Source organism: Pyricularia oryzae, chromosome 1 (genome assembly GCF_000002495.2).
Source record: "Pyricularia oryzae 70-15 chromosome 1, whole genome shotgun sequence".
In the NCBI taxonomy this organism is placed as follows: Eukaryota; Fungi; Ascomycota; class Sordariomycetes; order Magnaporthales; family Pyriculariaceae; genus Pyricularia; species Pyricularia oryzae.
Window position 1 is genome coordinate 2163589 of NC_017844.1, and position 15007 is coordinate 2178595.

Sequence of the window (15007 nt, forward strand, 5' to 3'; positions counted from 1 at the left end):
TCACTGTTAGGACTGAACCCCGAATTTCGCAGTTGGACCCCCCCTCAAAGCTTGACTGCGATCTTACATGCGCCCAAAACACCGACAGTTGGCCTCCTGTATAATCGAGTAGTAATCGATATAGTCTCGTCGCTGACTGTCAAAAATGGCAGACGTACCCCGCAGCGCAACGGCGCGCTTGCGCAAGACGTTCCAATACCCAACAGACGACTCCTCATCGAGCACCCCGGAGGTCCTAGACGAAGAGGGTACGTACGTGCCTTCGCGCTCTTCACGTCGTCCCAGCAAAACAACCGATTAATTAAATGCTAATCTGTACCCCCTTTCCCAAAAACAGAGCAAGATAACCTCATCCAGTCCCTGGCGGACCAAAACGCAGCTAGGAACGCCCAGTTCCGCATCGCCATGCTCGCCCTGCCCGTGCTGTCAACCCTCCCGTACCTGGTCATCCTTTTCCGCCGCCCCGAGGCCTCCCTCATCCTCCCCACCCTGCTGAGCATATCCTCGCTGGCCTCGACAACGTGGCTGCTATACGCCCAGGACCCCACCGAGACGGGCATCGCGGCTCTGGACTCGTGGGCCCGCGGCGCCGGCCTGGACAACAGCAACGGCAACAATCCACCCTTTTCCCCTCTCCGACGAGCGCCCGGCGGGAGCAGGCGGCGCCGGCTGTCGTCCTTCTCCGCGGCTGCCGGTGGGGGGGTTGGCGTATACGGACGAGGCTACCGGTCACCGCTCGAGACGTACCTGCCGCTGCTCAACGCCGGATTGTGCGCGCTGCTCCTCTTGATGGCCGTCTTGATTGCCCTGGCGCCGCCGGAGGGGCGGACGGCGCCGGAGCACGTGGGCCGGGTCATGCTGGCGTGCCTGCCTGCGGTCGTCTACGCCGTCGTCATCGCTGCTAAGCTCGTCATGTCGAGCGTCGATCCCGAGAGGGATCTCACGGGGCTCAAGTACGAGAACAAGGGCGCGTGATTTTCCGTCTTTAAAATATTTCTTTTTTTATATTTGTCTTGTACTTTGCTTTTCTGCCTGAATATCTTTACCGGCTTTCCCTGAATTTGAAAAGGGTGCCCCGAGTTTATGGTAGAGCTGGTTTGGTTTGTCAAGAAGTTGTAAAAATGTATACGATTTATGAGTATGATACCTCCTCAACATGAGAACATAGGCCGAGCACACTACTGCCAGCTTACGCTACTTTCGCACTTGTATCAGAGGAATCCTGACGGGGAGGACTTTTCTGATACTGCTAATGACTTGACTTGATTTCACTCTCAAGACAAGAGCTCGATCCCTAGCCCTACGAATTCCTATCTGCAAAATCTCTGAATGAATTGGACTTAAAACGAAAGGATATTTCGTTACATGTCAATGGATTCGTTAAACCGTAGCACTCCATTACCCTTCAACACTCCATCCACTCCATTAGGTAGGCGCGGGAAGCGGTCCACGACCAGACCGCCGCTATCCGGCTGCCGCTCTCTTGACTTGTCGACCACGAGAGCCAGGCCGTGGGATTTGATGGCATCCACGAGCGCGGGCACCATGTCCTGTTCGCACAGAGGTCAGCTTTCTGTTGCGTATAGACGAGGTCTGCCGGACCAACAAGAGTTTGGGGAGAGTGGGTTCGATGAGTGCACCGCGTGTAAGCCACCAAATGCAATAGAGTAAAAAAAACTCACAAGTAAACGAGAGCAACATATCAAGCCCATGAAGTTGTTGCTCTCCGCCGTCCTCACGGCTTCCTTGATCGACGAAGTCCTGCTGCCGCATGCTCTGTCCGTATCCCCAATCTGTGGCGCCATGCCATCTGCCGTCTCCTGGCCAAGATCGTTACAGAGGAACACGGGGAAGTTTGGCTGCTTCCAGTTGAGCGCCGTGCACAAGCTGGGGTTGTAAGAGCTGAAGACGACGGATCTAACCGCATCCGGCGCCTGGGCCCGCTGGGCACGCGCGTGGTCAAACACCACGGACAGGACGTCGTCCGCAAAAGTGTTCATATCCGCTCCAGGCCCCAGCAGCCCAAGCTCTCTGTCCTCTTCCGCAGTCGGGTAGATTATCTGCAGGTTGACGTGCATGCCTGCCGGCAACATTAGGAATGCATCCTGTAGTCGAACGCCAGAAGTGGCTAGTATCTCGTGCACATACGAGATGCGGTCCGGCGGTGTCGAAGCTACCTGCCTAGCTATACCCGATACCCTTTCGTTGACGTTGTTGAATACAGCAGGTCCAGATGCCGCCACGGCTATTGCAAATTGCTCGTACTTCAAACGAGCGACCGGAACTGCGACCCCATTACCGCAGCTGACCGTCCAGTAGGGCCAGAGAACTGGCACCCCATCGCTGGTTTGTTGGACGTGGAGGCGTACAAAATCCCCAGAGAGGCTAGAATCCGAGACAATTGTGCTCGGTTGCCCGTCTAACTGACTTGTGGCCTTCCAGTATGTCTCAAAGTCTGAGATTTCGAGCGGAACGCCTCGGAACGGCTTGATGACCTGAGTGTGGAAGCTAATCTGACCTATAGCTCGCAACCTCGGGTCGAAGAGCGGCAGGCAGCAACTGTTACCCGCGCTACTCAGCAAAGCCCGGAAAGTGCTCGGGAGAGCCACGGTCTTGGCAATGACTTTGGCTCCATAGGCAGGGAAAACGTCAAAGTCCAGTGTGAAAGAATCGAGATTGTCGACATGGAATGAAACGAGACGGGTGTCCTCTTGGAAGGGGAGAATGATGTTCTTCGGAATCAGGTCGGATGCCTTGGAGGAGATGGTGAGTCGAGAGGCCGGATACTTGCTGTTATGGAAGAACATCAGCGGCTGCTGGCCACCCTCGCCAAAGTTGATCTGGACGACCGTCTTTGTGTCCAAGAAGTTGTGCCCATATCGCCGCAACGGGATTATTGGCGGCGGTAGCTCCAGCACAGGGATGGCATCGGGGTCCAGTGCCATTGGGATTGGGGCACTACTGCTACCCAGAAGGCTAAGGGGCGTGGCTGGAATGGGCCTAACCAGTGGGCTCGGGGCCTTGGTTCGATTGAAGGGACTCAGTAGTTTCATGCACTCCAAGTGACCCTCCCAAGCCGCATAGTACAGAGCTGGAAGATGCTTCTCGTCGAGGATATTGGGGTCGACTCCAACCTCGAGAAGTACCTTGAGACAGGGTACGTTACCCTCGCTGGCGGCGTGGACAAGTGGTGTCCAACCGTAGAGCTTATCCATCTGGTTGAGGTCTGCTCCATACTGGTTGAGTAGTAGAAGCAGGTCGGAGGTCTGTCCCGACCTTGCCACCAGATGCTGAGGGTAAAGTCCTTCTGCGTCCGGTACAATCTTGGCACCCTGCCTCAACAACAGCTCTACGATTGCTGCCGAGCCGTGCTCACATGCCAAATTCACAGGAACATGATCCGTGTCTGATATGGGATCAATGCGTGCCGAGTTCAGCAGCAGTAGGTTGACGCATTCATAGTGTCCGTGTATTATGGCGTGAATGAGGGGCGTGAAGTTGTCGTGGTCGATTAGGTCAATAGTCTTGGGACCGGCTGCAGCAGTTGTTAAATTTGATTCCAAGGGCAACGGTTGCAGCTCAGGGGCATCTGTGCACCTCTTTCCAAGAATTGGGCGAGATAGTGTGTTAGGCAAAGACTAAAACTTACCTTCTAGTAATGCAGCAAGCATATCGAGGCGCCCGTGCATACTGGCGTAGTGTAATGGGACCCTGCCGTAGACATCTGTGCGGCTGACCGAAACCCCTTTTGACAGACCGTACTGCAGAACAAACGAGTTGCTATATATGGTGGCTTGGTGCAAGCAGTTTCTCTCATTTATGTCGTCTTCTGACTGGATATCGACCAAACCCGTGTTGAGGAGTACCTCTAATGAGGCTTGAGGACCCTCGTTTATCGAGGCAAGAAATGTCCTAGTGATGCGTTCTTTAAGGGGAACATCCATGTCTGACGTAGCGCCGGGGTCAGGAGAAGTCGAGCGCATCCGCGTTAGTAAGTCCTTCAGCGAGTCCAGGTTACCCGAAATCACCGTCTCCAACAGCAGGGTGTCGACATCGCCTTCGTCAGTTCCTAGTAGATTCTGGCTGGTGACTATATGGTCCCGGTGGTCACTAAAGGTCACGTTGTCGCCGTCTGCCCAGGCGCCTAGTTCTTGCAAACTGGTTGTGGCCTGATCGGAGAGCTCGCTAATGACTGTGGCGTTGAAGAATGGTTGGACTTCGACTGCCCTCGATAGGTACAATTCCTTCGTCTTGGACTTTGATGTCTTGTCCCATTTCTTCAGAATCTTTGAGAAGGCGGTTCCGTTAATCTCTACGAACTGCTGTAGTTTGTTCAAGTCGTTTGCGAACTGCTGAAAGCCTTCCTGTAGAGTAGCGAACTTGGCGGAGCGCCTCGAGACTCCATGACCTCTCGATTGTAAGACCTTCTTTTTGTCGAGAAGGGTTTTGAGCCGAATTTTGAGCTACCCATAGTATGGCCGTCAGTAAAGAGGCATTCACCACAGACGTGTATTTATATAACGAGTATGGGTCAACAAACCTCGGCTTCCTTTTGCAGATAGAAAGCATTCACTTTCTCAAGCTCGCGCTCCTACATCAGTGGTCAGCATGGACTCTCAAACAGTCCGAAAAAGGTCCAACGTACTAGCTGGAAGAAGAATGTTGCTTTGTTGGCTTGTAAAAGACCTTGGGCATCTAGGGTGCCGGCGGTATGGTGAATATCATTTTGTGCTCCAAGTACAGGAGTAGCAGAGAGCCGCTTGATCAGCTATTTCACAGGATTCAAAATCATCAGCAAACACAACCCATGCCAGGATAAAGGGGGCGACAGAAGGTCAGTAGACATATATATATATATATCGAGTGCTGCGTCGTAAGGAATAGTAAGTCATATAGTCAAGTAAGGCTTTTGGTACCTTTTTCAAGGCCTTGTAATTAACAAAGCTTGCTGCATACTCGGGAAACTCGAGCTGTCGTTTCTGTATATACTTTCCAAACTTCCTGCATCATTATCTGGTTGTTAGAAATGCCACCCTTGAGGGTTTTTTTTCACGACTCACTAAAGCGGTCCTAGCTACAACATAGTGGGAACTTGGCCGTTAAGGCGCGGGCTTGGAGTGACTTACATGTTGAAAGCTGGAAGTCAAATGCCGCTTGCCGGCAAAGACTTCCAAGGAGATTGGGGGAAAGATGCGGGGATGTTTCCGAGACACGAAGAAGCAAGTATTAATGTCTCTAGTGGTCGTTTTTACGTCGTAGAACAAGGCCAATGGGCTTTCGCAGGTGTCGCGATGCCCAATATCACACCAAGAGCGTATCGGATCGGTTACTGGTTGGCTCTGCCAGTAGATGTCTATGTCAGAATTTCCACACTAGAAGCCGATGGGCGAATTGAGAAGCACTTGGTCCAAGCAGCAAATGGAGAAAGGGGATGTGGTGGTACAGCGTAAAGTGGGACACGGCCAGGAAGAAATATTTGCTTGTGATTCCGGTTTAAAAGGGGGGAAGTGTGTATGTGCTGCTGCTGTTCTCAAGCAGATGTACATAAGGCCGTTTTGCAGGTATGACAAAAGACCGTAGACAGAATGCATTCAAGAATGGCTAGGTAGATAATCAACGGTACATGCCAAGAGTCCTGGAATTAGCACGCGGTACATACCTGTATTCAGGTGATCTCCTCCAGCTCTCGTGGTTCCTGCCAGAGTGGCACTTTGCGCTACGTCAGGTCGCCTCAGAAAGGAGACCCAGGGCTACGTAAGGGGTCCGCTATATGCAGCAAACGCATTAGCGACTGGAGAAGTGCAATAAAAGGTAGCCAAACGCCAAGCCGATGCTTTCCAAAAAACACAACCTCCGAGGAAGGCAGGCTTTCTGCAACTAGCCCGTGAGAATATCCACGCCCCAAGGTCAAGCTGACGTAGATTTCTACCCAAGTCGAAATTCCCACGAGGCTGTGTCTATGTAGAAGGGGCCCGTTGCCTGACCCAGATCTGCATAAAAGGGGGGGAAAAAACGGAAGTGAAGCCTAAGCGATGTAACGAGTCGACTTCCCGTTTTCGCCCTTTGACGTGGGATTTCTTTTTTTGGGCCTAGAAGACCGGCCTCCAAATTTATATTCGGAACGGCTCGGGTGGCTAGCCAATACAGAAAAAAAGAAATTCGGTAACATAAAGCAAGTCTTGGTGAACATACGTGCTTGGCAATGAGAGGACCGGATGAAGCTTGGGTGATGGTGTCGTCGATGAGATCCAATCCTCACTGGGTCCTTGGTGCCAAGTAGATGATAGGTTGCAAAGTTGTCTCGCTTCGCTTGATTTACCGTAGACAGTTGGATGGAGGAAGAAGCCGCCTGCCAGGTCCCGTGGCAAAGAATTTCAAAAAAAAACCCAGGTACTCACTCACTCTAGACTTTGGAGCTTTTCCTTTTGAGGGTGCAGATGCCTAAGGTAGGTAGGTAAGGGACAGGCGAAGAAGACCTCGGGGCGCGGAGGGTTCTGTTAGGTTTCCTATCGTTGCTGTGACTGATAGGCATGTTCTACCGTACAGTAAACCGTTACTGTCGTCCTTTTGCTCTACTCCGATGTATTGTATTCTCAGTTGTCGTTGGACCCCCCGGCTCCTTCAGTTTGCGCTGGCCCAATCAGCGTCGTTGGTTCGCCCATGTGCTCGCACGACACGCTAAGTGCCTATAACTGCGAGGCTGGAACGTAACAGTGGATGTGGACGTTGATGGCAAGGCGGGGTACGACCAGCTCCCTTAGCCCGCTAGCATGCCCCGGCTAGGGGGACACCTGAGGGGTAAAAATGTGCATACTGTACGTACCTCAACTTTAGACATAATTACTTCGTAGACGTTGCACATTTGATGGATTCCATCACATGAAGTCTGTTTGTTAACCAATTTCTAATTTCAAACCCACTCTAGCCCGATCGCATCTTTATGAGATAATATCGATAAATCAATTTTTGCCTGGCAAGCCTTGCTTGACCTGAGCTCACGCACTCTTAGTCTTATACATCGGCTAAAACTGAACTTGGGTCCTCGCTCGAACGCTGACGGCATGTGACCTTCCATTTGCAGCATACCCGAACTTGCTCTACTGAAGCTCGTTTATTTCCATCTCCAGTCTGGGTTCCAAATGAAATGGAACTAGGTAGTTTCTTGAGGTCAATCAACCTCGGTCAACCAGCATCTGGAATGAAACAAAAATAACGGGGGAAAAAAAGTCATTTCTCGCACTTGACTGCTGGTGGTTCTGCTAGAAACCTAGATCCAATATATGGTATCTAGATCTAGCTCACATCCGTATGCAAGGTCTTGCAGTTCCGTGGGCATCTTTATCGCGGCGCTTGTTTGCGTTTTCTTTGACACGGCAGAGTTTGCCAAGACGTATGAGGACTTCCGCAAAATGCGAGGGATATCAATAGTGAATACTGTGAGGTCTGAGGGGGAAAAAATGTATCCAAAAAATCGCATGGCATGAACGTCGTGACTTCGTTGCGTCCTCGGGCGGTTCCAGTCCCTCCATCCCTTATCATGCCGGTATGGCTTCTCGTTCGGCATCTGGCTTCACAGCTGTAGACTCGGCTGCAACCGGGTCCTTGACCTTTGGTAGATTGGTTTGCGGGGCATTTGGTAATGCTGAGACGCCATTCACCTCTGCCTCCAGGGCGGCTAGCTCGTCTTCCACCTCGTCTTCGTCTTGGTTTGACATGCTGTTGCCCAGCATCTCGCTGATTTCCTAGAACCGGAATCATAAATGTCAGAAATCGATACATCCCTTGGTGATCAGCTTGGCAAGGCGGCATTGCCACGGTTGAAAATACCTTTTGATATGCGATAGCATCTGCCGTTTCGCCCATCAACTTCTCGACATGCTCTATGCCTCCCATCTCCTTATGTATCTCCTCGAGGACCTTCGTTCCCTGTTGTAGTCCGAACACGACATCCTTTTGTATCAGGGCAAACTCGACACTGTTTGCCAGTTTCTCGAGTTGGTCTAGTTGAGCATCTGTTTTTGCCAGCAGAGACTCTTGGTATTTCTTGCGCCGTAACGCCAGCAATGCTCTTTTCTTATCGCCCTGCTCAAGCATCCGCTTGGCTATCTCCGTCTCCTTGTCCGTCAGGATCGTAATCTTCTTCTGGTACCGATGCAGCTTGTCGCGTTGATTTTTCAAGTCGAGTATGGCCCTATATCAAAGAGGATCAATAGCCCGTTAGATTGGGCCATGATCGGGATCCGCGGCGTCAAGGGGCGTAGACACACTTATCCTGGGCTGTGACCTTGCTCCCGCTGTTACCCATGCTTGCGAGTAATGCGCTTCTCTGGAAGATTGCAGCGAAAGACGATTTTCACAAGGGCAAGCAACTATCATTGGGATTGGTTCGATTCTAGACGGCCGAGATTGAAGGGTATAGCGCGCGAAAATACGGTCAGTTTATCATTGTCAGGTCACGCGTCGTGTCGTGCTGTTGGCTGTTGTCGGAGAGTTCCAGTAGCCGCATATTTCTAGAAGACGACTAAGCCGCATCCATGCCGCAGGCATTCGTCATTCATTCTCAGCTGCACGAGCTTTCTCCAAGTCTTGGAAGCCTGCCCACGCGAGCTGGTCGCCAAGGATATCCGTTCAGGTCCATTTGCCCCACTTTTACACACTCCCCGCAGTCTCGAATGTTACACTCTCTGTCGCTGTTTTGTCTCTGCTGTGCCACAGAATGTGGGGGGCCGGTCAGTGGCTGAAGCTGACGACGAACATTGTGGCGCCACACGACCTGCCAAGCTGCTTTCGTCACTGTCATTCGTGTTAATACACTACCCAAGCTGGCGTTGGATGCATTAACAGTGAATTGTGCACCCCTCTTCCCGTTGACTGACATCTTTTTGAATAGCGCTGAAATCATTTCGTACCTTTTGTCCTTTGCAACTTAACTTTCTTTTTTTGGAGCAAATCACGTATTCATTTTGTTCTCTGCGACTTTGGACCACAACACATTGCTTTTTCAACTAACCCAGCATGTCTGCGCAATCCGACGCTGTAAGCCTTTCTTCAATTCCGGGTTTATCCCAAATTCCAGACAGCCTGGTTTTATGCCCAGTTTCTTCCTTGACAACACAGGCCCGCCAGTTCTTCTTCGAGCCCAACCAACTAATTACCATCATCCCCATCTCAGAATAAAGTCTCGGGTACTGCAGTGTCGGTCCCGGAATCCCCAACCACAGCCAGGCCCTTCGAGATGGACGACGACGATGTTCAAGAGTCGACCGGGTTGGAGTCTTCGGGCACGACGACCGCGCCAGGAGCGTCATCAACAACCACAACAAGTGCTGCTGCTGCTTCCAGAGGGCAAGAGGGTGCGGCGCCGCCAAAACCTCAGCGACCTATGACCGAAGCGCAAAAGCACCAGATGATGCTCAAGGAGGCCTTCCCTACACTCGATGATGCTGTCATCAGGGCTGTCCTGACCGCCAGCGGTGGAAAGATTGACCCTGCTTTCAACGCTCTTCTGGGTAAGTCTGCTTTCGCCTTCTTCTCTTGTCGAAAGTACCAACTCACTGATGCGTGATAATTCGGATGTGCAGAAATGACCGACCCAGATGCCGCCAGCCGTGAAGTAGACGAGCCCGCACCACCACAGCCTCCGAGACCATCCGCCGTGGAGGGCGCAACAGCGCAGTCCCAGCTGGAGGCAGATGAGCTTTACGCTCGGCAACTGGCGCAACACTACGAGAACGTGGGCGCGTACGAAGAGCGAACAAGCCGCCGGCCGGCTCGCCAGCAGACAGGTTTGGATCCCAGCCGGAATTACCGTGGCCAGAGTGACGCAAACCGAGAGCCAGAGCGAAACTTTATGGACGATGATCTCCCCATAATTAGGGAAAATCTCCGCAAGGGCTTCCAGGAGACGCAGAAGACGGTCAACACATGGTTCCAGACTATCAAGAAGCGCATCGACGAGGAGTTTAGCGACGAGCCGCAGCAGCAGCAGGGACATCAGGGTATGGGCCGTGGTCAGTCATCGCAAGCAGGCCGTAGCCAGTATGGAAGTGGACGGGTCAGCGCGGACGCCAGTCGGCGCAGTGGCGATTACGAGCGGTACGACGCAGACCCTCAGGTGCTCAGTGATGACTTTGCTGGTATGAAGTTCAACACCGACGGAAGTAAGTTTATGCCAATGCTCGTCATCGGGTGTCAAATTCGCTTCTTGATTGATCAGCTATGCTAATCTTATACAGCCCCTGTTGGCCGCGCCCAACCGAACCCCAACATATTCCGCCCGCCGCCGCCTTCCGTCTCGCCCAAGCCTGGTGCTGATGGCCGCAAAGTTGCTTTCCGCGATGGCGCCGAAGAAATTGGTGACGTTTACAATGTTTCACCTCAGTCAACCGGTACCTCGCCGGCACCAGGCGCAGGCGCCACGGCATCAGGTAACGCCGGCAAGCCGAGCAAATGGCAGCCCTTGTCCACGGTTGAACCCAGCCCGATCGCGGACAACGACCCTTTCAGCTTGGGTGACAGCGATGATGACAAGGACAGCTCGCATACCAGCTCAGGGACCAAGGGCCACAAGAAGACGGCCTCGTCCACCTCGGGTGGGGACATCAAGATGGAAGACGCTGAGCGGCTACGCAAGGCTGCAGCGGAAGCCATGAATGACAGTTTGGTGGATGACAAGAAAGCTGGGGAAACAACAGTGAAGAAGGATTAGAGTTCCAAGCCGTGAGCGGCGTATGTTGAGCTTGCAGGGCCTGTTTTGTCTTTGAAAATTGTGCACGATTTAGAGACGTATATTCCCCCAATTCGCTCGTTACACCATCCCTTGGCAATACAAGACGCTGGCGTGTTAAAGATACTCTGGAGGGTTGGTCCTGGTTTACACCATTAATAAGACAATGTGCTGTAGTCAACAGAAAGCCCAGTTGAATGGGCCCAGCCACTAACAGGGCATGTATAGTGTGAGCTCTTTATTCCGTATGTTACTTGAACTTGATACAAGCCCTTTGCGGAAAATAATGGTGTGATTTCCCTGAATTATTATTGTAACATTATCCCTACAAAATCATCAACTCCGTTCGCCTTTTCCATGTGGTATGTGGTATACAGCGCCACTAATGCATCCCGGGTATCTTCCGAATTGAAAACATTATTTGCCCCAACCGTACTCCTCGTGTCTTGACGATAATCGCCGTAAACAAAATGTCTCTCCGGCCAGACAAAGACCATCATCCACTAAACATTACTCTTATATCATTAACCCTGAACTGCTCGACTCGCTTTGGCCCATGGACAGGGTGGTTAGCGGATGATCTGCGAGGCCATTCCGGCAAACCGGACCAAAGTACCATTAAAACCGTGCTTTTCTCACCTCGCATATTTCGCAATATGGCCGAAATACCAGCATTGTGATCCGCAAGGTTTATGGACAAGGCTGGTTTTTAGTCGAAGTGAATGTATTCTACACGCGGAGCAAAGGTGGATGGACGATGCTCTGTGTCGTTTGGGTACCGTCTTTCTTGCGACGTGTGTGTCGCGTGCCTTGTAAAACTGTCAGTATCGAAAGAAGCATGTTTTAAGCAAAAGGGGAGACTAACATCAAATTCGCAGGCGGGGCCACTCTGATCCGATGAGGCTCTCCAAATCCATCGGTTGCAGCGCGCACATCGTTAAATCGCATGGAAGCCATTTCCTCGTCGAGAATTTGATGTCGTCGACCAGGCGTATCCACTGGCCGTGGTCGGTACTGTGGGGGTGGTGGTCTGAAAATCGAATCACGAGGCTGCATCGGTAGTTGTTCGCGATTTTGTGGGTATTCTCGGACACGAGGCTGGGGGTAGATTTCCCTGGAGGACAATAAGCGCCTCGAATATGCTGCAGCTCGGGGATCGTTGTGGTCAACCACAGGAAGACCAGGAATATCAGGTTGCACCAAGCCGCGTTCCCGCAATGTCGGGGTGAATGGGATATCAGGAGGAAGTGGGCGAGCTGATGTGAATACAGGGCGTCCCCAATCTTCTGCCAACACCGGCCACCCAACGGTGCCTGCTGACATGGGCTGCTCAACAGTTCTTCGTCTATCCCAATCCTCGACCAATATGGGGCGGCGCTCCGTTCTAAGAAGCACGGTCTCGCGATGATTAGGGTAAGAGCCTTGAGGCTCAATTTCAACTCTTGGCGCAATGTCACGTTGTGACGGCCAAGGCTGCGAAGCTGGCGGTAAGTGAGGGGGGGCAGCAGTATGATGTTGCTGGTGCGAACGCATATCCGTATACTTTCTTCTGTCATCAGGCAATACCAAATACGAGCCTTGGCTACAATCCGCCATGCCGATTACATCAGACGAGCCGATAGGTCTGGAGGACAATCCTCCGCCATCAACACGGTACTTGGCCGCTGTGTTAGGGTCGGGATTGAGGTAACCGCGCTCTTCGGTGCGGTCAAACGTTGCAGAGGGTTGTGGAGAGCGATAGGCCGGGCTGCGAGATCGTCGCCGGAGTAATGTGCCAGTAGACTGTCGTTCTTGTACTCGTGGGGGTAAAGCACGCACAAAGATGGGACTGTTGAGATTTTCTGGAGATCTAGGCTCAATTGAAGGAACCAGATAGTCCTGAAGCTCCAAACCCTTGACTGCTGTCGAAATGGATGCCCTTGGGTCCACTGCACGAGGAGGACCACTGAGAATCTCTTCGGCAGGGAGCAGACCAGGACGGCCATTGTCTCTGTTAGAAGGAGCTGGCTGTTGGCTGCGCGGCTTGTAGGCTTGATAGGGCTGCAAATCCGAATGATTGTCGACGCGCCCCAAGGGGGCTTGGGGAACAGGATTCAGTTGTACATTTTCATGGCGAACCCTGTTTTGAGCCTGCTCCCACCGAGTCTGTGCGACAGCCTCATAGCGCCTGAAGTTTGTGGAGTTCAGTCTCCTTTGGAAAGTTTGCCCAGAGCTGGCTGAGATACGGGGCGGTCGGTATTGCTCCCCCTGTCTACCAGTCACGTACCCTGGCCTATACGGGTCGGGCCTGTATGGAGCCTGATCACGGGGCGAGGACATCTTGCCATCAATCTCGCCAGCTTCGGTCTGATCACTGTCCTCGGTCTCTGAACTATCGTCTTCGGTATCATCATCGTCCTCGTTGTCTTCATCGTCTGAATCATCAGAGTCTGAGATGACAATCACCTCTCGTAGGATCTCATCCAACTGATCACGACCAGTCTCTTCATCTCCTCGCCACTTGACAATAAAATCAAGGCATGTGGCCTCGATTGCTTTCCTGGCCGTGGCCCAGCCATGGGTCCTCCAGAGCTCGTCGTAGGTGGTATGGGTATGGCGAATATGTGCAAGTACGGCGAGCTGGACTCGTCGTGACAGAGTCAGGTCGGCGGCCAAGCCTACTGTTTCTCCGCCTCCCTAAATGAATTCAAAATTCGTTAATCCAACAGTCCAAAAACGAGCACATAATATGACTGGGCATACATACCTTCCGAAATGAACGGTCAATGACCATCTGCCGGTCTGTATTTGGCATACGCGGAAACAGGTCTCTTAGCGCAGCATCTGCCTGTGCGTTGATTTCCTCTTGGGTTTCAGGAATCGGTTCTGGACGTTTATCACTAGCTGTCTCCAGGAAATATTCCAAAGATTGACCCAACGAAGTCCTAGCTTGTTCGACGATGGTGCGCCGGATGTGATGACCGACTCGGTTCATGTGTAGACCGAGCTGACTGCCGTCACCGTGGTCCATAGCCTGGGCGTAGAGTGTCAACGCAAGGTATCATTATTGGGAGAGAACGGGCAGCCGGCCTACCGAAACGATGAAGATCATGGCATCTTGCTCTCTTGAGAGCTCCTTACAAGCATTGGTAAGGTCCGGGTTACCATTCGGAACAAATTCAAACCCTGGCGGTGGAGTCCGGTCTGTTGTAACCTGCGGATTAAATCGTCAGGATTTGTTTGTTTGGTAACGCACATGGTGGAAGGCGTATCGACAACGAGCGTCCGATGAAGATAGTATTGAAGAACTCAATACGGTGCGAATACCCCCTACCTGGAATTCCAGTTTCTTCTTCTTTTCAGTGTTCTCAACAATCTCAAAATACGTGGTGTGCTTTGAGGATATAACTGGCGCAGGTCGTCGCACGACGAGGCTGGGCAGAGGAGCCGCGGCGGACGCCCATCTATCATTGCGTCGAGAAACCGCTTTCTTGCGTTTTTGAATACTCTTTCCTGCTGTACCCGTGCCAGTAGCAGTCTTCTGCTTCTGGGATTTCTTCTTTTTGCTCGCCATTATATTGTTTACCTTTAGACAAACCTGCCAATGAACTATGACATTGAACACTGATAAGATGTGGGAAACAAAACACCAGGAATCTCCCAAAGGAACAATAATCTGTCACTGGTGACTCAAGATTGGGGTCCTTGGATCAACTTGGAGGATGAGATAGTTTGATCTTTGCTTGCGCGGACGCACGCACGCAACGCACGACAATATGCTATGACATGCGTGTTCCGCAGCAAGCGAACGAGAAGCTCAAGCAGACAGACCTAGTTGTCCAGGAGCCGGACTGCCGCGACGAGTTAAACCAAGGGCAGTGAAAGTGATGGTAAGAGAGACACGGTGTGTCGACGGGGTCAAGACGCCGCAGGATCGGCCCAAACACGGAAAGGTTTGGGCCTTGATGTCAGAATTTGCAGTTCCCAAAGACGAGCTTTGTACCAGCCAAGACGACCCAAAGCGTCAAACAGTCAAGAGTGACAACAGGAGACGGGCAAAAAGGAACGAACAAGCACGTTGTACCGTCCAGTTGGACTGTCAGCGATCGCCGCAGTTAATCTGCCGCGGCAGATACTCGCGTGGGTGACAGTTTGGTTGATGATTGACAGGAAAGAAGCAAAGCTCGTAATCCTGATGAGCGCGTGGTCTTTCAGCTCAGGCAGTCAGTCTTGTGAGGTTGGGCAGCGAAAAGCATCTAAGAATTGGATTCAACGTGACGTGGGGTGCTGCATGGTTACGTA

At 52.1% G+C, this 15007-nt stretch overlaps 5 protein-coding genes across 5 annotated transcripts; 2 read left to right on the forward strand and 3 right to left on the reverse strand.

The window, feature by feature from the left end:
• Positions 1 to 11: 11 nt before the first annotated feature.
• MGG_02513 (uncharacterized protein) lies at positions 12 to 1211 on the forward strand. Its single transcript, XM_003709273.1, has 2 exons — positions 12 to 248; positions 338 to 1211. Exons 1-2 carry the CDS (start codon positions 146 to 148, stop codon positions 973 to 975), a joined length of 741 nt encoding a protein of 246 aa, XP_003709321.1. The 5' UTR covers positions 12 to 145; the 3' UTR covers positions 976 to 1211.
• Positions 980 to 6649, reverse strand: MGG_02514 (ankyrin repeat protein nuc-2). Its single transcript, XM_003709274.1, has 9 exons — positions 6193 to 6649; positions 5660 to 5766; positions 5127 to 5339; positions 4917 to 5001; positions 4646 to 4768; positions 4541 to 4591; positions 3650 to 4463; positions 1683 to 3535; positions 980 to 1550 (listed from the first exon to the last, which is right to left on the reverse strand). Coding segments are annotated over exons 3-9 (3117 nt in total). The 5' UTR covers positions 5129 to 5339; positions 5660 to 5766; positions 6193 to 6649; the 3' UTR covers positions 980 to 1361.
• A 149-nt stretch (positions 6650 to 6798) lies between these two features.
• On the reverse strand, positions 6799 to 8560 carry MGG_02515 (charged multivesicular body protein 6). The gene is made up of 3 exons (XM_003709275.1): positions 8268 to 8560; positions 7828 to 8191; positions 6799 to 7742 (listed from the first exon to the last, which is right to left on the reverse strand). The coding sequence occupies exons 1-3, from the start codon at positions 8303 to 8305 to the stop codon at positions 7536 to 7538; spliced, it is 609 nt and encodes a 202-aa protein (XP_003709323.1). The 5' UTR covers positions 8306 to 8560; the 3' UTR covers positions 6799 to 7535.
• Positions 8561 to 8811: 251 nt separating this feature from the next.
• MGG_02516 (uncharacterized protein) lies at positions 8812 to 11104 on the forward strand. The gene is made up of 4 exons (XM_003709276.1): positions 8812 to 9036; positions 9173 to 9509; positions 9582 to 10160; positions 10236 to 11104. Exons 1-4 carry the CDS (start codon positions 9016 to 9018, stop codon positions 10706 to 10708), a joined length of 1410 nt encoding a protein of 469 aa, XP_003709324.1. The 5' UTR covers positions 8812 to 9015; the 3' UTR covers positions 10709 to 11104.
• On the reverse strand, positions 11000 to 14952 carry MGG_02517 (uncharacterized protein). The gene is made up of 6 exons (XM_003709277.1): positions 14040 to 14952; positions 13800 to 13919; positions 13473 to 13739; positions 11592 to 13402; positions 11366 to 11535; positions 11000 to 11273 (listed from the first exon to the last, which is right to left on the reverse strand). Exons 1-5 carry the CDS (start codon positions 14277 to 14279, stop codon positions 11436 to 11438), a joined length of 2538 nt encoding a protein of 845 aa, XP_003709325.1. The 5' UTR covers positions 14280 to 14952; the 3' UTR covers positions 11000 to 11273; positions 11366 to 11435.
• Between the last annotated feature and the right edge of the window lie 55 nt (positions 14953 to 15007).

Excerpts from the sequence above, each read along its gene's own strand:
- MGG_02516 (XM_003709276.1), top strand. The coding sequence starts at position 9,016 with ATGTCTGCGCAATCCGACGCT. Across the intron at positions 9,510-9,581 it reads TGCTTTCAACGCTCTTCTGG|AAATGACCGACCCAGATGCC; the intron begins GTAAGTCTGCTT and ends TCGGATGTGCAG. Across the intron at positions 10,161-10,235 it reads GAAGTTCAACACCGACGGAA|CCCCTGTTGGCCGCGCCCAA; the intron begins GTAAGTTTATGC and ends AATCTTATACAG.
- MGG_02513 (XM_003709273.1), top strand. The coding sequence starts at position 146 with ATGGCAGACGTACCCCGCAGCGCAACGGCGCGCTTGCGCAAGACGTTC. Across the intron at positions 249-337 it reads GGAGGTCCTAGACGAAGAGG|AGCAAGATAACCTCATCCAG; the intron begins GTACGTACGTGC and ends TCCCAAAAACAG.
- MGG_02514 (XM_003709274.1), bottom strand. Across the intron at positions 4,592-4,645 it reads CAACATTCTTCTTCCAGCTA|GAGCGCGAGCTTGAGAAAGT; the intron begins GTACGTTGGACC and ends CCACTGATGTAG. Across the intron at positions 3,536-3,649 it reads GCTTGCTGCATTACTAGAAG|CCGGTCCCAAGACTATTGAC; the intron begins GTAAGTTTTAGT and ends CAACTGCTGCAG.
- MGG_02515 (XM_003709275.1), bottom strand. The coding sequence starts at position 8,305 with ATGGGTAACAGCGGGAGCAAGGTCACAGCCCAGGATAA. Across the intron at positions 8,192-8,267 it reads AAGGTCACAGCCCAGGATAA|GGCCATACTCGACTTGAAAA; the intron begins GTGTGTCTACGC and ends TCTTTGATATAG. Across the intron at positions 7,743-7,827 it reads ATGCTATCGCATATCAAAAG|GAAATCAGCGAGATGCTGGG; the intron begins GTATTTTCAACC and ends TTCCGGTTCTAG.
- MGG_02517 (XM_003709277.1), bottom strand. The coding sequence starts at position 14,279 with ATGGCGAGCAAAAAGAAGAAATCCCAGAAGCAGAAGACTGCTACTGGC. Across the intron at positions 13,740-13,799 it reads CCATGATCTTCATCGTTTCG|GCTATGGACCACGGTGACGG; the intron begins GTAGGCCGGCTG and ends CTCTACGCCCAG. Across the intron at positions 11,536-11,591 it reads GCCCCGCCTGCGAATTTGAT|GCACGCGACACACACGTCGC; the intron begins GTTAGTCTCCCC and ends CAGTTTTACAAG.